We start from the raw sequence: 21,701 nt of genomic DNA, 5'->3' as shown, positions 1-21,701 counted from the left end.
CTGAGTTAAAGGAATTGCAGTGTACTGTTCCTACTACTAGCTCTTTGCTTCAGTACCATTTATCTTGGCTGATAATGGTATGAATGAAGAACATACAGTAGATATTAATCAAATGCTAAGTGTTACTTAATCACTAAGAAGCTATTAAAAAAGATCATTGATTTTAAAAATCAACATGTAATTAATTTAAATTTCGCATTGACAAGGTTTTTTAGATCATTTAGCTATCACAATGCTTAGTCCAGCAGCGACTTTACTTGGAGGAACTTCAGTTCTTTTTAATTGAATATGATAATGATAGTTTTCTGAAGTTTGAGGAACTTCAGTTCATTTAGTTGAATACAATAATGTCAGTTTTCTGAAGTTTCAGTTCTTTTTAGTTGAATATGATAATGGTAGTTTTCTGAAGTTTCAGGAACTTCAGTTCTTTTTAGTTGAATATGATAATGGTAGTTTTCTGAAGTTTCAGGAACTTCAGTTCTTTTTAGTTGAATACGATAATGGTAGTTTTCTGAAGTTTCAGGAACTTCAGTTCTTTTTAGTTGAATATGATAATGGTAGTTTTCTGAAGTTCATTGAAGCTAGTTATTGCAAATAATTTACAGCTTACATGTTAGAAACCGGTGTAACTGAATACCACACTTATACTATATATTCTCAAACTATTTTTAGACGTTAGCAGACATGACTTTTACTTCACAAGAAATAGATAATTTACAAATATATGCAAAACTTGGCTTCTTGAATTTTGTTTTTATGTATTTTCTTTTTAAGTGAACAGTTATCTGTGAATTGTTATATTTGGTTCAAAAATTATGATATAATTAGCTTTACATGTGTGTCCCTTACGGATAAATTTTAGGGAAATTTGTTTGACATGGTTAACTTTATAAAAAATTGTATTCTTGAAATATATCTACATTAAGAAAATTATATCTGTAAAGTATATATGTACGGTGTATTATTAAGTAAAGAAATAATTATTTTGGTTTTATTATTTCAGGAACTCGATAGCAAACTCTCAGAACATGTGATGGCTCTTCATGCTGGACGAGCCAAAGAAGGAGGTGGAAAAGGAACTCTGAAGCCAACAGTATCAAACTGCTCAACTCCTATTAGTATATTAAGCCAACTAGAACGTGTAACCAGTCAACCTCTTAGTGAAAGGCTGAAATACACTCCAAATGAGAAATGTGATCCTATTCCTCACCAATTACTAAGAAAATATTTTGCATATGCTCGAAAATACGTCCATCCAAAGTTATCTTCTGAAGCCTGTGAAATCCTTCAAAAGTTTTACTTAGAGTTACGAAAGCATCATCAAACTGGTGAAAGCACACCTATCACTACTCGTCAGCTGGAATCTATGATAAGGCTGACTGAGGCTCGAGCTCGACTTGACCTCCGAGAAGAATGCTCTCAGCAAGATGCCTTAGATACAGTGGAAATAATGAAGTACAGTATGTTAGACACATACTCTGATGAGTTTGGGTTACTGGACTTTCAGAGATCACAGCATGGATCTGGTATGAGTGGTCGCTCTCATGCAAAGAGGTTCATTGCTGCATTAACAAAAGTAGCAGAAAAAACTTATAACTCACTTTTTACAGTTCAACAGATGCGAGAAATTGCCACTGACATGGGAATACATGTATTGGATTTCCTTGGTTTTGTGAGCTCTCTGAACAACCAAGGATTCCTCCTGAAAAAAGGACCAAAAGCTTACCAACTTCAAACTACAGATTATTAGTTGTTTTTGTATCCTAAAATTTGGCTCTTGTAAAAAAGATAAGTTAAATAAAATCCACACCAGTATTTTGTATGTTGTATTTCATATAAATAAAAAAGTAAAGGCAGCCCTTTCATAAAGACGTCAAGTTCTTAATTGTACATTATTTCATTAAATAATCTTAGAACATTTACAACTGATACACATTATATTTTTTTAAACATGTAATCCAAACATCCATTCTAAAATGATAAATTATCTACATAAACCTTTTACTCCATCACTGCTTTGATTATTTTTCAATTAAAGACAACTTAGTGATGCAGCATTACAGATATAGCTTAACGCTTGTCTGATAGGGCCTCCGAGTTCCACCCTTAGCAGAGGTCACATATGAACTAGTGAATGATACCTTCTCCTCCTCCCAACTGAAGCTCTTTCAAGCATTCCTAGGTTTTACTAATTCCAGGAGGGTTTGTGGGGGAATTTCTGGTAAAAGTTTAACATGAGAAAATCCTTCACTAAGGCTAGTTTCTACCTGTGTAAATGGACAGATTCCCAGTTCTACTTAGTTTAAATCAAGAATACTATAGGATTTTTATCTCTTTTTTTTTTTTTTGTTCATAATGTTAAATGCTTACCTGTACACTTCTTTTTTTTTTATGACACAACTTGTGATTTGTTTACGAATACAAAAACACACAACTTCGATTGTACATTTGTATTTATTGACACATCCGTTTATTAAGTTATGCACCAAGAACACTTCTAGGGTAAATGTGTATCACTTAAACATATGTAAATATTTTTTTCAAAATGAACTTTAATAATTTGCAAATTTACAAAATGCAAAATATAAAAAAATAGTTTTAACCTCAGAATTCAAACAAGCAACTCTCAATTCCAATAATGATTTGCATACAAAAATAATGTATTAATCCAAATACCCTTATTACCTTTTTTTTCTTGTAAACTATTTTGTAGTACTTGGCTTAATTGAGTGAAGTACATTTGTCTGATAAACAACACACATGAATTGTGATTAATAAAAATTCATACAATATTTGAGAACTTTTTCTAACAACAACTCTCAAGTGTAACATTCTGCTTTATAAGGTTCAGAGTATTGAGGAATATACAAGCTTTTAATACACAACAGTTTGTTGTTAATAATGACTCATCTCCCTTGCTCCTGATGCCAGAGAAAACTGTATATATGTAAACTATGAAAAGGAAGGATGCCACAACCTATAACATCCAGTTACGATAACAGTAGGAAATTATAAGATACAGTGAAAAAAAACGGTTAACCAGAATTAACCTCAATTCACATGCCTCTCCTTTTACCAAAAGAAAAGATGCACATGTGAGTGCTAAAGGACACTATGTCCAACACTGCCAGCTTTCACTGTCTACAGCCATTGCGAGAAGGTGGATGCTTAGTAAGAATGTAAAAATATATGCTAATTACTCATCACATCATGTATTGCTAATTTATATTTATGCATAAATACAATGATATGATTACTTTAAATAATTTAGTTATAATTTGTCACAGCAATCTGTAAATAGAGCAAATTATACTTTATTTCTGAAATTGAAGCTCATTATTTAGATTTCTTACGTTTCTTTGTAATATTGATATTTTTAGTATAATTTTCGAATTTATGGACTTTCCTCTCCTTGTAGTAATATTTCTTCAGCTCTAGGTAAAACTATTTATCACAGTTGCAAAGATATATCTAACAATTAAGTTTTAGTTACTAAACTAATATTTAGTGAATTTTATCAGTGACATTAAATGTATCTTACTTTATTATTTCACACACATATATATATATATATTAGTGTCTTTTAATTAAATGTGGTCAGAAAAACTTTCATAAAACAGTTCACCTGAGCTGTCCTAGTTAACAGTAGGCTATTAAGTGTAGAGGATGGGGTGATGCTATTGAAAACCTTGGCTGAAAATATTTTAATACATTTAAGTATAGTATAATTTTGAACCTCAACATCAATCATTCATTAGTAGTTGCTTACAGTATGACTAACTACTTCACCATTTTGGGGGTTGGAACGCTTATGTCAAGGGATAAGTTATACTTATCAACATTTACTGGGCTATTTTATTAACATGCTTGTTTTTTTATTTTTTCGAAGCAGCCATCTTCCCACAATTGGCTACAGACAGTGAAAGAGGGTATAAATGATATGTTATTAGCTTGAGCACTTATTTTTTTTTAATAAGTGAGGTATGCAATTTGAGGTTAATTCTGGTAGATGGTGTATCCCTACTACTTTGTAGGTCCTACTTTTTCAAGTACCACTAAACCAAGATGCTACTGCATTATAATTTGTAACATGGTATTATTGTTTGTATTGTCCTTCCTGCTGTATGTCTTTAGGCTTGACTTTTATAGCTTACATAACTATAATTATCATATCCTTCCTGATGATATTAAATTGTTTTGGTTTTCTAACTATATCTGTATAATGTTTCAGTAAGAAATTTTCCACATATACTTTAGAAACCAATTGATAATACAGTAAATATAGAAAGCTGGAATAAGTGCAGATTTGTGAAATATCTAGAGCCACGATTTAAATAATCTATACATCCAGTTGATCAGGATGACACAGTAAACTAGACACAGAGACCATTAAAAAGAATGTTCTAAAATTCCTAAAGTAAGGAACAGTACAAAATTCGTACTAAGAGCTATTGTATTAAGAAATTACAATCCTCTGCTAAAAAACTTGGGTAAAAAAAAAAAAAAGAAGTCGAAACATATCTGAGGAACTGTATAACCAGTTATTTTGCTAAAGGGCTTCATTAGTTTAAGTTAATTAAAATTTTCATCCATCAAACAAGAGGAGGAAAAAATCTTGACTGCTTTGTAGAGACAAGTTGGTAACCACAAGTAAAAACATTCCATGATGTGATTTAACAGAGAATCCTTAAGTAGGAGTAATATGAATATTTCAAGTATTCCTACATGACTATAGCCAGACCAACTGAAGGGAATAAATTGGACAGATTCAGTTTTCACACTAACCACCAATACAAAACATCAGCTCACTAGTAAAAAATTTTAGTTGGCGACTGTCATTTTTGAGCAACACAGAATAAATTAAATTAGAACCGTATTTATAAGAACTTGTATCTTATCAGAATCACTTATGCAAGTTTGTGACAAATACTAAAACCAGTTTTACTCAGAACGGTTACGTTACTTCAAACAAATACTTGTATATGTAAAATAAAATTCATGCTGATTGAAGGTGTAACGTTTTTAAAATACTGTATGTCTTCTTTTTTCATTACTAGGTTATATACTATAATTATATAATAATGGAAAAAAAATACTGGAAATATCACTTGACATTGCTCTCCTCGCTCTAGCGAAACAGGACATCTATACTTGGCTAAAATTTCTAAACCGTTAGTAATTATTGCTACCAGTTTTAATACAGTTTTATTTGTAAGCATATGTTTGTGCACACTAACTGCGCAAACATTTTAATAAAACATCGTAACAAAAGGGCTGAAGTTCTATATAAATCTCTAATAAAATAATTGAATAAATACTTATGGTTCTGTGAAATTATTATGATGTATATTTGTTTAAGCTTTTTTTATTGCTTTTGAACTTTAATATTAAGTAGTTCCCCCCTCAATGTATGAGGGGGGACATACAAACATAAACAATGACAGGTATACTTTATTATTACACCCCTTGTAATCACAACATGAAATTAACTCCTCAAATAAAAAAAAAGGACAGCAAAAGTTTCATTTGTATACATAACCATTTCATTCTTTTATAAACATGGTTGTTTATTAAAATTCTAAAAAAAATCTTTTTAAATACCAATTTTATCTCACTCTCCAAAGAATTTGGTATTTGGAAAAGCATCTTCAAAGTCTTGTGCAATCAATTTAATGTGTTATTGCCATCTAACAGTTCAAAATTTAGGAACTGTTGATGTTTATGTAGTTTAAAATATTACAAAAAAAGCTGCCAGGTATGTTTGTATCAGGAGTTCTACAACAGAAAAAAGTTTCTAAGATCTGGTTGAAGAAAATCTCACATTAATGAATATTATATGCTTAAATCTGGTAGAGTCGTTTATGAAAAGAAAGTTGGTTGTTAAAGTGGCCATAGTAAATCCTCCTTCAACATAAGCTTTTAATAATCTCTTCATTAAAAACTTACTTGTGACTTGAATTTCAAAAGAGTTATATATATACATAGGGATTATTATACTTGTTATAATTCTTATGCTGTACAAAATATACAATAAGCAGCTTTAATTTTTTGAACAAAAATGTTATGCTAAAGTTCAACACCATTCTACTACATTGCTGGCTAACAAAAAAATAAAAAACAACACGGACAAAATTTGAGTATGTTATTTCTGCAAAAAAAAATCAATGAAACATACAATTTGAAACATTTCATTTTCAGCCAATAATATTGGTGTAATAAACCTTTAAGAAAACCACCACACAAAGTGGATATCACACTATGCCATGTTTTAGTTGCTAATCTTAAAGGTAATTGTCTTCTAGTTCTTTTGTACATATATATTTAGGAATAATACATATCATTAGTTAGTTATCTTTTCTGTAAACAGTTTTAGAATATCCAAGCACCATATTTCTCAATATCTACCTAAACAGAAAGATTAAATGTGGTTAACAATGAGCTTTGCTCATGCTCTATGGTACATAAAAAAACAACAACATATGTATTTAAATAAAAAATAAACTAGCTTTTTACAAGTAAGGAAACATTACTGTATTTCCAAGAAAAGGTATTTAAAAACAGTTCAGACAGGCTAACATACATCTGGAGAAGGAGCAATATATTTTTAAAAACAGACTTGAAAGCTTGGACTCCCTGAAGGGATCTTGGAGTAGTCTCACTGTAAAGTCATCCTTGGCCAAAAAAAGGACACAAGCTTCCATTGTAATTCACTAGTTTAAGTCTCACTGCACCCTGTGCTATCATCTCACCATCTTAGATCTGTAGTTAGTAAAATAATATGGCGGTAGTGTATGAGCCTTTTCTATTTCATATCTACGTAATACAAAGAAGCTGCAGAGAAAATAATTATGTAGGTAACAAACACAACGTAAGGAAAATGTCTTTTTGATATAATTCAAGCTTTTAGAATTTTGGCATTCAATTTTCAATACTTTATCTACGAAGGAAAGGGTTTACTTTACACTAAGTAATTATCCAATAAAACTAGTTGCTTATATAAAAACTGATATGTTCTTGTAGCTTAGAAACAAAGGACTCCATGACTGCTCTCGTTACATTACCTAAGAGAATGCTACTTTTAATGTTTCAGCTTACAGCATCTTACAGTCATTTAAAAGAGTTACTGTTAACAGAAGTAATATTAGTGTATTAAGTCTAAACATTCCAGCTTATCAAAATACCATTAAGACTAAAATGTCATGACATGTCACATATAATGTGTATTTACACTTCTGGTCTAAATTTGTTGGGAAATAAGAAAAGGTACCTTCAAGAAAATTCAACATGTTTCTCAATAATGATTTTCCAATTCTTTTATACAGAAAAATATCATCCATATAAGCAAAAATAAAAAAAACTGTTGTTTGAGCATATTTTAATTTTTGACATGATGAAGAACAAACAATTCAATTTCTTCTCATCTACACAGAATAAGATCATATTTATCAGAAATTTCCACAAACTCGGATATTTTCATTTTCTTTTATAGAGAAAAAAATTAAATAGATTATAGATATAATATTTATATAAAAAGAGCAAAGAAAGTATAAATCTTGGGTTTGAAAAAAAAAGTTTTCAAAATTACAGATACATAAGACTCATTTACTGAATATCGATAAAAACATCTATGTGCACGTCACTATTTAAACTACCGAGATCAAGTGTGCACACTTTACCTTTCAAAATAGTTAGATCACATAAAGCACAATTAAACTTTCAATCTGATGTTATCAAATAATGCACGTTTAACTTTTCAAACTGATTATGTTAAGTACGACACATTTAATCTGGTTGGACATGCACACTTATCCTTCTAAATTGGGTATAGAGGGTATACTGAACCTCTTGATATTACACATTTAACCACTCAAATTCCAGAGGTTAAACTGGTATACTTAACACTGGAAGATTCTTTCATTCTTTGAATCTGTGGTGTCTAAAGCAAACAAAAATTACACTTACAAGTATATAAAAATAATTTCTGAAATAAAAATTCTTTATACACAGGGCAAACTAGTCTCTAGAAGACTGCAAACTGAAAAATCTAAAGTATTATTGAAACTTTTAAAGGTGGTGAAACACGAAAGCTCTTTAAGCATAAGAAATGCGACAAAAACACCATATTGGTTTGAAACCGAATCATATTCATTAGGTGTAAAAGAAACTGGAAAACAGATCATCATTTGGTCACACCCATGTTTATGAACTGTATGGTTTCTACCAAGTTTCAGTAAATACTTGGTGTCCCAGTACACATTATAACAACATAACTTTCAATATAAAGATACATAAATGTCCAGAAGTAAATGTTTGAAACCAAAAATATAATCAAGCAGAATATCAATACTATCTAGTTTGATACCAATTTCAGTGACAAATGTAGTAGACTGTATAATTGTAGGCATCCAAGGTGGTGATCAAAAAGACAGGTAAAGAAATAAAGACAAATACATAAATAGCTGCTTTATCTAATGGATAATTTGTTAGTTTCAGTGATTTCTCTTGAAGTAGGAAAAATAATTTTTGTATATCATAATACAAATGCCATAACTGTGTAATTTTTCTGAGAACTTAACAAAACACTAATTTATCTTCTCAATGTACCTTTGAAATTCCACCTCTATTTAAAATTCCATGCAACTTCAAGAATGAGTAAAAAGAGCTTTTCGTACATCAGGTGTCATGAACAGATGATGTGATAATTCTTCTGCTGATGGTCTCTCTTCAATATTTCTGAAATCACAAAAACAATTTCTGGTGAAAGAGTCTAGAAATTACATAGCGGTGAGCTATAGTTCAATTTTTCTCATACTTGATTGATGCATTATCTTACTTTAATTATTAAAACTTAATACAACTCATGTGTATGGTATGATTAAACCAAAACATCATGACAGAGATACTTAACATTGTTTAATCAATAAATCATGGAGGTGAATGGTGAAAAGAAAAAAAATGCAGGAGTGGTTGGGTATAGAATATCTATTACTCTTAGCAGAATGAAAAATAGATGAATAAAGTGTATAATTACATAACATATATGATACACTTTTTAATAATTTTTGTTTTTATTAGTAATAAACATATGCATTTTCTGAAAAATATAGAATCTGTTAAGGTGTATAAAAAACTGGACTTAAATAAGTCAAGACAATTAACACATATTTCAAAATCAGAAAGCAATGAAACACCACTGTAGATTACTCTAATTAGGTGCATTAAATGCACACTAGGGGGGGGGTGGTGTAACAATGAGGAAACAATGCCTGAAAATTGGATGAAAAACACTTCTGAAAAGCAGATACTACACACAACTCAACTACTTGAGATAAAAACTACTTAATATTTCTTGCCAGTACAAGCAGGTTCTCTTAAATATAGATTTAAGCTATACAGAATTGGAAAGCAGCAGCTGGACAAAAGGACCAATTTAAAACATAACAAAAAAGTGAAATGTTCTGAAAGACTTTCAGAGAAAAACAAGATAATTACAATAAAAAATTTTAAATGATTATAGAATTCCTAATAACTTGTTATAACCATGTTTTGCCAAAACCAAAAAAGGTGTGACCCATCCATCAGAATCTAGGAAAGAGAAAAGAGACTCATTGTTAGAAGTTCCAGAAAATCCTAGTAAATAAAGATTGAATTATCTCAGACATAAAACCTTGTTTCAGTGTTTTGAGGAGTTTAAAGGTTTTAGCATAAGTAAAAATGTCTCTTAAAAATTTATCATAGAATATCTTTCAGCACAGTAATGTTTTTTGCTTGTTTGTCATTAAGCACAAGAAGTTACCTGTCCTGTGCCTATCATGAGAATCAAAAAATCAGGTTTTGAATGGTGTATCGCTGAACCACTGGGGGGCCAGTGCAATGATAATGAAGAAAGCTCTAATGAAGATAGAGTTACTGAATGTTCTAAAGATATTAACATTGTTTGTTTGAAAATCTATGATGGACTTAATGTAGCACGGCAAGTTTCTAATGATTGTACTGAACTATATTTGTATATTTATATTCATGGTAAAAACTACTCAATCTGAATTGCTGACCAGAAGAGAAACAGCCAGTCAGCAGCACTCTATTGCCCATGTTTAGGGATTCACTGTCACTCTTATAATGCTCCCATAGCTTAAAGAGAATATTTTGTGGTATTGCATAGGTTCAAACCCAGCTCCGAAATACAGAGCTCCACCACAAGGTCAATATAATAAAGCAAAGTTTTTATTACTGTTTGAACCAGAAATTGTTGGAAATTTCACTGATAACATGTATGCCCAAAGAACCAGCCTTTTGATTCAGCCTGGCTTGGGCGTACTAAGTTAAAATTCACCCCAGGATGTTAAAGTTTCATTCCTAGTCTCTTTCATAATGTACAGTGTTGTAACCAGATGTTTGTCGCCTTTCCTAAGTCAGCCTGTTACCTACCCACCATTAGGTTTCATTCTTGGCATATGAATTTCATGCTCATTCTCCAGCTTCAGTCTATAGGAACATTTTCTTAGGTCACCAGATGACAAATAGTAATTCAATACTTGATCATTAATTAGAGCATAAATAGATTATGATAATTCCAAATAGTGGATAACAAAAAGAACATCCCGTAAAACAGAAGCATCGCTACCCACTGGCACATGGAGTCCATGCTGGATTCTATTTGAGAATTCCCAGTTGGTGCCTTAAAAAATCAGAATAAAAAAACGTGATTGATATCATACTGAAATGCCAAAAATTCCCGCAAGTTATGGAACTCAACAGAAAAGTGCCAAACTTCATGACCTTTGGTACAGGGTGAGGGGAGAGCCTTACTCTTTTCATGCAAAAAGAAGAATTGTCATTGGTCAAGCCAGGCTTTTACACCATCAAGTTGCATTTCTGTGGCTCACCAGAAAAAACTAATTTAGTAGAACAACCTGAACATATACTGAAAGTTCTTTAACTTTATGTAAAGAAGGATTTCACCCATCTGAGAGGTCTTCTTGTGAAGCAAAAAGTTTGGCAATTAACTGAGTATATCTCTCTGTACTTTATTTTGTGATTTCACTAGTATGAATGAATTAGAATTGAAATTTGATGCAATTCATATGAGTTGTTGATTAAAATGGTGTTGTGTCGTCAATACTGACCTGGATCAAAGTGCTGAATTTTTGTCTGTGTGAAGGCCATTTCTTCACCATGGTTTTGATGTGTTGACATGTGAGGTACTGTTTAATTCTGTATTTTATGAATGATGATTCATGTGGTATTTCTTGAGATTTGTTTCTAGCTAAACCTTTTTCTGAATTTGATATCTGTTTTGTATAATTGATATGAATTTGTAAGCTCATTTTAAGTGTGAAATTTTGTTTTAGTGAGTATATTTTACAGTTTTGAAGGTATTTTGGTGTACCTTCTTGTTGTTTGATAATTGTTGGTTGGTTGATAACAGGATTAGTGCAAAGTGTCAGCAAATTAGTGTTGGTAAAATTAGTTGATTGATGAATTAGATGATGGTTTTTACTGTTTAGTAAATAAGAATGTACTATTGTATAGTAAATTAGGACATAATTTTAATTAGTGAAACTGAATTTGAGTGTTTAATCTTGTTCATTTCAGCCTTTTGTTAATTATTTAATTTTGTTCTTACTTAAAAAATAATTTTCCTTCTTCATAGGGAATGGATATCAGGCAATTTTTTTACCAGTAAATCTGCATAACAGCAATGTCAGTGAGAGAAAACTGGGAATGCAGAGTAGCTCAATCAGGGTGATGTGTTAGGCTCCAGTAAGGAAACAGAAGCAGAGGCATCATGTGTCAGGCCTGTGGATTTCAGAGCAGCTTTTGAGGCCTCTAATTTAGAAGATATTGGGAATGACCCAGTGCAGCCGAAGTTGGTGCAGTATTCTTATAAGCAATTTGGGTAAAAAACAACAACATTCCTTTCAATATCTCTGCTTTGAGAAACACAGGTGGTTGGAATACTGTTCAACAAAATGTATTTTGTTTTGCAAGCAAAATATTTTGGCCAAAACACACCAAATGAAACATAGATGTATTGATTAATAATGTACTTAAAAAACCAGAAGACAGCATGAAAAGGAAGTGGTTCATAAGGCAACCACGTTGGCTTGGGCAGCCTTCGAAGATAGAGGAAGGTGCACAATGATATAATGGAACAGTTGTAAGCAGCAAACGAAAATGAGACCAGAGAAAGATGTATTTATGGTACATCGTTGGTGTCACACAATTTCTTGGAAAGCATGGGATACCATTTAGAAACCACAATGAAGTTAAAGAAAGCCAAAACAGAGGAAAATATATCAAGTGCTTGAATTTATCGATGAAATTTGCCCCATTTCTTCAAAATTACAAAGCACCAGTCAATTCTAGATATACTTCCCCTTCATCTCAGAATGAAATTAGTCAGTGCTGTTCAGGAGAAGTGACATGCAACAAGTCAGTGAATTGAATAAATCATGAATATATGTGATAATGGCAGAAGAAGCAAGGAACAAACATACGGAGCAGTTAGCTCTATGTGTAAGTAATGTTGTTCTAGAAAGTAGTTCAGTGAAACAGCATTTTCTGGGATTTGGCAAATAAAAAAAATTTTAATGCAGATTCATTCACTGAATCAATACAACAACACCTTTGAGCCAATGAGGTTGACAATCTTCAATTTGTAGTACAAACATATGATGGTGTAGGTGTTATGTGTGGAATAAGTGGTAGTGTTCAAGCTAGGCTTCAAAAATATCACCCAGAACCCATTTATGTCCATTGTTAGGCTTACCAACTCAACCTAGTGCTCTATCACACATGTAAGTCAATCATAAAAGCTGCTGATTTTTTAATACATTGGAAAGTGTGTACACCTTCTTCACTACATCACTAATACATCACCAAAGATTCAGCGATGTCCAAACTCAACTCAGATTAAAATACAGCCAATTGGTATAGCTTTCAGATAAATGCGCAGATAATAATGTGCTGTGCAGTGCCTTTTTCAAAATGAAGTCTTCAAAAGCCACTGGTCAGTTAGTAAAACTGCATAAATTGCCAACAGTGCCTGTTTATGTTCCATTCCCTCCTTAGTATAACATAAGCTGCTCCAAAAAAAGAAAACTTTGATTTGGTAAAAGCAGTCAATCTTAAAGAAGCAGTCTGCAGTACTTTAAATAATATGAGAACAAATGAAAAGACAAAAGAAATATGTGAAAAAGTAATGACCTTGTGCATAAACAATGGCATTGACATCCAGAAAACAGCAGTACAAAGGAGAAAACAAAACACATGGGTGATTTTTTTTAAAACTGCAAATGGTGTATGTGAGGATGTCAGCACAATGGATAATATGAGAACACTATTATTCTATACTGGCTTAGATCAAACACTTTTTGAACTTACCAGTGATTCTCTAGCACTAACTCTTTCTCTACAAGTTTAGTCAATTTAAACTAAAAATTGACCTTCAGTTTCCATACTATGACTTCTAATATGTTTTTTGGATCTTCACATTATTTTACAAGCTTTCAGTACACATTAAGAGTTATGTGTAGACTAAAAAATTAGAATTTTTAATGAAGAATTTCCACTACAGATTTCTTCATGAATAAATGGAGTCAAAGTGTTGATTGCTCCAAGTACAAAATGATTTTCAAGTTAATATTAACAATACTTTTCGTCATCTGAAAAATCTCAAATTTCATTTGCTTAATCTTTAAAACCTCCTAAATAAATTTCAAATGTTTATTTTTCAATAAAAAAAACATTTATTTTATCAGTTATTTTATTTACCCAAATTGTGGTCGAGGTTGGTCAATATGACTGACCTCGTATCCCCCCCCCAAGTCCAAATAAATCTAAATTGTCCTTTTTTTTCTTTCCAGAGTGACTTCAAATTGTAACATAAAATTACATTTTTTTATTCTAAATAGCTTAAATCTCATAACAGTATACATCCGTTTCAACTTAAATATTGTTTTACTGCTCTTTGAATTGTATCCAACTAATAATCTCACCACACAAATTGTAAATCACTTGGTTGAAAAGTAAAATGGGACAAACTAGACTAAAGCTCCCTGCAGTGTTTTCGAATGAGAAAAGTATGCTGGAATTTGTGTCTAAGGATGTCGTCACTGACCATTTTCGTTAAAAGACATCACAGGAGGTATACATTGACGCTTCCTAAATAATTTGTAAGTAGGCATTCGATATTATGTTATATACGTGAAAACAAAGTTTAATATTCAAAAGTGTGATGTTCAAGTATGTGCTTTAACAGGATCGTTCTGTGTTTGTAAATTTACAGTTACTATGTCACTGTTTAAATTCACTTAACATACCATATGGCTTGTTTCATCTTACCAGTGTAGTTTAATACATCATTGTATTTTTTTCTGCAAAATGTTGAAATACCTAATTGTTCTTGGTGGACGGGGCTTATGGACCCAAGCCCTGAATCTTTTAAATACCTAGCAACACTTCTGCTGTACAATAACTAAAATCAGTATCAAACTAGATAAAATACTGCATGTGGCTGTGTAGAAATTGAAATTTTCAACCTGAAGAGCACATGGACTAAATGGCCAAGTCAAAGACTCCTACAAAATCTATCAAAGTAGTTCCTAATTTCAAAATACTGATAAAAAAGAATGAACAACACTGAATTAATAATACTGATTGTCACTTTCATAATGCACCTACAATTGAAAGTGTAGAGTGAGTTCAGTGGCATCACATCTCAAATCATGACTGCTGCATTTGAGCACATTTGCTGATCACTAGGTTATATTTAGCCTTAGTTGAGAAGAATGTCCAGTGATTAAGAAAACATACTGGCCAAGGTGCATCAACAATTTTTCATTACCAGAGGCTATATTAAACAATGAATCAAAAAAAATCTTAAAAACAGAAGAATTCTAAATACTTATTGAAGATTTAAACTATTAAGTTCTAACTATAAAAATAGTTTCAACAACTGCAGTTTTCCAAGAAACCAAAGCAACGGTTCAAATAATTGTGACATGAAATTAGCCTATTCTGAAAATCTGAAGTGTAAAAAACAAAAGAATAAGACATAAATCACAAAATTACCTAGTCAGACAGCAATGAATAAAATCCTGTGCTTCTTGACTTAAGTTTTTTGGTATTGATGGTTCCCTTGTGCCTTGGCCAATGACATAAGCTGCAGATAATGGTGGAAGTTCACTCCTATTAAGACACAGATCAAACAATAAAGTTTATCTTTAATTTAGAAATAGGTAAAATAAAAGTTTTTGTTTTCAAACTTTTACAGTAAATTTACATATTAACTCCTTCAATAAAAGTGTCAGTGTATTCAATTCAATTCACATTTTAGCTGTAAACTATATTTATCATGTTTAAGCTTTGAAACTAAATGATAATCTTTTAATATCACTGATGAAATTTCACACTAGATAAATGTCTTTCAAACGAAATTTCTTGATATTAAAAATCTGATTATACACTTCATAATATAAAGAAATCAAAAATTTTGTTAAATTTACCTCCAAAAGTTAAACTTATAATACCTATGCATATAAATTTTTTATCAGCTATACACAAACAAACTAGCTGAATATAAGGAAAGATGTTAAAACAGTAGTTTTACTGATCTGTTAATCTGGGAGAAAATTACGTTCAAGGGCACTAACAATCTTCTTACTATTATGGACATAGCGTGTATGTCAGCATCTATGTACATAACCAAAACTGTGCCATCTATTGAATGGCACCACAAACAAAAATCCATAAAAAAATATCACACTTTGGGTATTCAAGATTCAGACAATTTGAAAAGCAACTGTGGCATGTGCAACAATCATTTCTTTATAATAGAACACAATTTCAAATAAAAGTACTTTCATCACAACAAGAACATGACTTTCACTAGGACTGTTTAAATGTAGTACTGAAAAACTGGAGTTTTTAAAAAAACTATTATTTTTCAATAAATGGCACCACTTTTAACATATAAAAACATTATAGTTTATGTCACTAAAATGTATGAAAATTTCGAGCTCTGTTCATTAAATATTTTGATGCATTGAGTTGCATATGACTAAAGAACACAATCTGAACACTTTTCTCGTGCAGTACTTTCCAGTAAAAAATTTCTTTTTAAGAAAATATTCACTTTTTATAAATCCTTGTCAATGAGCAATGAGGTATGAATACTACAATTAGTAATTACTTGCACAAACAGCCACCCATAGAGCAGCATTTAAGCTAGCATGGATAGCTATTATTACATTTTTTGTAAACTTTATAATTTCATTGTAATGAGACAAATTTTAACTTTCTTTATTGTCAGAATATTTCTAGCACTTATCTTTCCACATGCTCTGTTGAATTGCATACAAACTACCTCAGAGATGTGGGTAATACATCTAGGACGCAACATATGTATTAAGAGTATAATACATTGAGAATAATTTCTAAGATAACATGATATAATTTTCATTTAAAATAACTGAGTGATTAACACAGACACACATGATTATCCAACATATATTAGTGACCTTACACAAATGCACATTTTCATAATCTCTCTGGGCATCTGGGATAGCTTTAGATGTTCAGCAGATTTGCTGAATGAGTAAGGGTATCTCCATTTTCATTAAATCTGACAATAACTTGTTATGGCTTGTTCTATTAATTTGTAATGGTATAAAACAGTTGGTTATTTACCTACCAAGGAGGCTTAGTGGTTGCCATTTCTAGGACAGTGCAGCCAATGCTCCTGTTAAAAAAACAACAACTTGAAAACAATCCTGACATTTCAGAAGATGACTAAGAATCTTAAAATGTGTAAATTCTGTTTAGTAAACATATATATGTATATATACACACATACACATATATATACCTGTACAGACAAGTGGGTGCTACTTTATTCCTCACTTGTATGGATAGTATAAATTACATACAATGAATTTATTTACGTATATACAAGTCCATCCTTATCAGCATTTTCAAACAAACTGATACATGTTTGAACTGTTGATACTAGCAGCTATAAAGCAGTTCAATAATTTCATTTGTTTTCACTACTACCTCAAATACAATTTTTTTTTACTTTAATTCAGAAAACCACTAACAGATGACTAATTTAATATAAATTACAAATGACTTCTTAAGGCAACTGGAAGATTTTTATTCCCAAACCACAACTTAATCTTGCTCATCCCAATTGTATCACTGGCACAGCGATTCTTAACTGTCAACTACTTGTAGCCAGCACATATTCTCAAAGTCTGTTTAACCCTTCTTACCAAATGTCTGATTTGTGTGAACACTCTTTCTCTTGCAAAATTTCAGGTGCCATCCAATAAGGTGTTCCTTTTACTGAACGAATCTGTCTGTCATCTGCACCGAAACCCTGAAAAGTGATAGGAATCATACAACATACATGCAAGATACTTTAAGTAATTTATAACACGTAACTGACAAGGTCATTAAAACACGTACCTGTCATAACGGAAATACAAAACTTATTTTCAATACATATTATATTAACAAGCAATTAAGTATTCACAAGTATTGGGAAAATAGGAATATGGATATTTTCTCACCTATTGGTAACACATTAAAATAGCATATTGGAAGAAAAATGCAATAAATTATGAATAATGTTCTCACAAAAACAATGGATATAGAAAGAAACTAAACAATCACAAACATTATACGAGTACTTCCTGTTTCAGTTAGTTATCATGATATTAAAACAAAAAAACAACAAAAAGCTATAGAAGTTTTAATGATAAAAGTTAAAAATGCGAGTGAGTGCATATTTTAGCATCATCTGAAGATTACCTAAAACTACCACACAAAATTATTGGTACAAGTAATAGTAACCTAAAATTTTTACATTAAATATTAGTAGTACACCTAAAGGTAAAAAAGTTAAAAAAACGAACTACAAAAGCCATCCTCTATTATCAGCTTATATTCTTGATTCATTTACATGCAAAGATTTGATATTACAATATTCAAATGAGTGTATTTTATGTTCAAACTTTACAGCATTTCCTTATAAACATAAAATCACAGGATTGGTGGTCTAATAGATATTGAAAAGATATGTTAGTTACCATGCAGATATTCTTGGCACATCCGAAGTCAATAAGCTTAATTAATCCACAAGGGTCATTAGGCATCACCATAATGTTAGCCCCCTTTATGTCTCGATGTACTACACCATTACCATGAAGGTAAGCAACAGCCTCAAGTGTTTGACTTGTATAATGTCTTATTACAGATTCGGAGAATGCTCCAAACTGAGATAGATTGGTGGCAATTGAGCCTCCAGGAACATATTGCATGAAGATATTAATGGTTTCACCATCTAAACGAGTTCCAAGGTAACTGTAATTTAAATAAAAGTTTTTAAAAACATACCCTTTGGAATAAAAAATCACCATTACACCATTTATCCTTTATTTCATTGGTATTAATCACAAGACAGTTTTATTGAAGAGGTGATGACACGGAAATAAACAATTTTAATTAAGCTATGAAATTAAGAAAAAAAATTAAATCATAAGTTATGTAAAAAAGCTTATGATACAAGTAAATAACATTAGTTTTACTCATCACATCAATACATTGTCTTATATTGTTTTATATGGCTTACTTTTATGGCTTATAAGCTGTTACACTTACCATTTGTTAATGAAATTAAAAGCCCAAATATGAAGTAAATATCTCATGCTCATTACAAATTATTTTTTGAAACACCAAATGTTTGTTTTAAACTATTTAATTTCATAGAAATATTTCTTTTTTTAATAATAGGCTTAACTGAACCTCTCATACAGATGAAAGCAATTTATTTATTTATATTTCTGGAGATATAGTTTGAAAAATTTTTTAAATCTTAGGCAAAATGGAGAGGAAAAGTATCAAATGAACAGTTTCAATTAACAATGAGCAAAATTACAAGTACTGGTTGGATCAGAATAGTCTATAGTCTACAGAAAACAGCAGAATTACAAGTACTGTTTGGATCAGAGTAGTCTGTGGTCTTGTAAGGCTATAGGAAAAAGCAGAATTCCACAGTGTATTTGGATGGTTTGGAATTTTCAGTTGTAGCTTATTTGAAAACCTCACAAAACTAAAGAGCATTAGTATAACTAGCAGAAATGCTGCCCTACAGGTGGCTGTTTGTGTTAATATTCATACTTCATTGAAAAAAATTTAGAAAAGTGAACATTTTCTAAAAAATATCGTTTTTCTGGGAAAGTATTGCATGAGAAAAAGTGTTCAAATTGTGCTCTTGTACGCAACTCATTGGATTAAAATGATTCAATGTACAGAGCTCAATATTTTCATAAATTTTACTGACATAAACTGTAATGTTTTTGTATGTTAAAAGTGGTCCCATTTATTGAAAAAATAATAGTTTTTCAGGACTACATTTACAAATTACATCAATAAAGATATAATCAAACCCTCACATACAGTCCTAGTGAAAGTCATGTTCTTATTGTGATGAAAGTACTTTTGTTTAAAATTGTGTTCTATTATAAAGAGATAGTTGTTACACATACCACAGTTATTTTTCTAATTTTTTGAATCTTGAATACCCAAACTTTGAAATTTGTTATGGATTTTTGTTTGGGATACCATTCAATAGATGGTGCAAGAGTTTTGGTTATATACATAGATACTGACATACACACTACATCTATTACAGTAATAAGATGGAAACTGTCCATCTGATATTTTATTTGAGTCTATGCTACGGATGTAACGACTCCTCATACTAACCTAACAATATTTTTATGCTGTAACGTCCTTAACAATTCCACCTCTTGTTGTATGGCTTGGTATTCTGCTGCTGCTAACTGCTGGTCAGTCTGTTCTAACTTGACCTGCTTAACAGCTATAAGGTCTCCTGTATCAGTCAGACCACACCAGACCTTTAATATTTAAAACAAAAAACAAAATATTTTTGTTTTGCAGCACAATACAGATATAGCAGATACGTACTATCTACAGTGAAAAACAGTTGAACTATAGGTTGGATGTGTATAGGTCCTATATAATATTAACTTTTACAGGTGAGATAAGATTGAGTTTCAAATGTCAGGGTCTCGGTTGATACCATAATTCCTAGTTTTGGTATTCAAAATACATATATGTAAGCTTTTTGGACAATGCACAGTATTAAGTGATACTGGGAATTATGCTATTCATTCAGGAAAGTAACTAAATATACATGTCATCTGAACAGTATTTTTCTGTAGCAATCTCTTTCACTGATCTGAATTACATCCCTGAAAAACAACAACATTAAACATTACATTAACACAGCTAATATTCATCTCTAGCCACAGACATAGTAAGAAAGAAAAGAACTAGAACATCCTTATAGCAAAGGAATAATTACACGATATAAACAAGTAAAGCACATATAACAGAGAATGTGATAACATTCTTCAAGAGAAGTTTATACAATGTTTAAAGAACCAATCTAGGGAATGCTTTACAACTAGCTAATTATATAAAATGACCAATGCTTATGAAAGAACATCCCTTCAGGATATACATAGATTTACTTATGAAAAAAAACAACACATAACCCTCTTGTAGTATATGCATAGACTGATTTATGCTTAATTTCTGTTAAGCTAAGTTGTTGGTATGAGCACTAACAAAGTATTTTAACCTATTTATAGCTTTGTTAGAAAGTCATAAGAATTATAATCGTTTTGGGACATTCTATTCTAGTGACTGATATATCTTTTGTGCTCTAAAATGCTTATTTGAAAGGTAAATTAATTTTTTGACAACTAATTTAGAGAAAAAAAAATAAGGCTTAGTAGAGTCATTCTTGTGAGTACAAAATTACATAGTTCACATGCAAAGAATTCGCAGTGCAAAAGATGATGCTAATATGATCCCACTGTGATTTATTGTTTTTCACAGATGGATAAACTGCTTCTGTGGTACAATCTAGGTAATAAACCTATAAAATCAACAGAAAACAGATGTTAACACTTCAAATTTTGAAGAAAATTAACTTGAAAATCTTGAATCAATCATAATTTCAAACAAGAAGAAAAAGATACTGTTTATTTTATTTCATGATTTTTCAACTTTTAATTTCACTGTGCACTAATGATTTCAGAGAGAAAATAAGACTAAAAGTAAGAATTTAAAAAAATAAATATTCATTTAAGAGATTCTAGAGCAGTGATTCTCAACCAGGGGTAAATTTACCCCTTGGGGGTAAAAAATTACATGGCAGGGTGTAAATAATTGATGTATCTGATGATTGAATAATAATTCAATTAAATTTCATTTTGTAACATGTGTGTGTGTGTGAGAGAGAGAGAGAGAGAGAAAGAGAGAATGCTAAGAATGTGTGTGTGTGTGCTCGCATGCATGCGTGAGGGAGGAGGGGGGAGGAAGGGAGAGTGTCAGTCAATCCTGTTCAGTCCTATACAGTCACTATACTAATTCATAATTATTTCTTTTCAGATTTTGTCATGTCCAAGAAACGTACATACCTGGATTCATATGTACAATATGGTTTTGACTTCATTGTTGTGGATGGTGTGGAGAAGCCTCAGTGTCTGCTGTGCTCAAAAGTTCTTGGAAATGGGTCACTGAAACCTTCAATTTTGAAAAATCATCTGGAAGCTACACATCCTTCCTATGCATCTGATGACCGTGCTACATTTGAGGCAAAG

General features: G+C 31.2%; 2 protein-coding genes across 3 annotated transcripts in view; one reads left to right on the top strand and one right to left on the bottom strand.

Moving 5' to 3' along the window:
- The window catches only part of LOC106459262 (DNA helicase MCM8-like), an 8,538-nt gene extending 6,738 nt beyond the window's left edge, over positions 1–1,800 (top strand). For both annotated transcript variants that reach the window (XM_022385719.1, XM_013918859.2), the window contains exon 3: positions 1,004–1,800. In XM_022385719.1, the coding sequence (XP_022241427.1) occupies positions 1,004–1,750 (747 nt within the window). In that variant the 3' untranslated portion in view covers positions 1,751–1,800. The remainder of the gene's footprint in view (positions 1–1,003) is intronic.
- Positions 1,801–2,435: 635 nt separating this feature from the next.
- LOC106459261 overlaps positions 2,436–21,701 on the bottom strand; it is a 78,930-nt gene continuing 59,664 nt past the window's right edge. The window contains exons 15-21 of the mRNA XM_022385715.1: positions 19,774–19,925; positions 18,096–18,369; positions 17,277–17,383; positions 16,697–16,744; positions 15,076–15,192; positions 8,605–8,733; positions 2,436–6,759 (exon numbers count right to left, since the gene is read on the bottom strand). Of these exons, the coding sequence (XP_022241423.1) occupies positions 8,643–8,733; positions 15,076–15,192; positions 16,697–16,744; positions 17,277–17,383; positions 18,096–18,369; positions 19,774–19,925 (789 nt within the window). The 3' untranslated portion in view covers positions 2,436–6,759; positions 8,605–8,642. The remainder of the gene's footprint in view (positions 6,760–8,604; positions 8,734–15,075; positions 15,193–16,696; positions 16,745–17,276; positions 17,384–18,095; positions 18,370–19,773; positions 19,926–21,701) is intronic.

The sequence above is a fragment of the Limulus polyphemus genome, unplaced genomic scaffold, assembly GCF_000517525.1.
Source record: "Limulus polyphemus unplaced genomic scaffold, Limulus_polyphemus-2.1.2 Scaffold583, whole genome shotgun sequence".
NCBI classification, from domain to species: Eukaryota; Metazoa; Arthropoda; class Merostomata; order Xiphosura; family Limulidae; genus Limulus; species Limulus polyphemus.
Note: the sequence above shows the minus strand (reverse complement) of the source record. Positions and strands in the feature narration are given on the sequence as shown.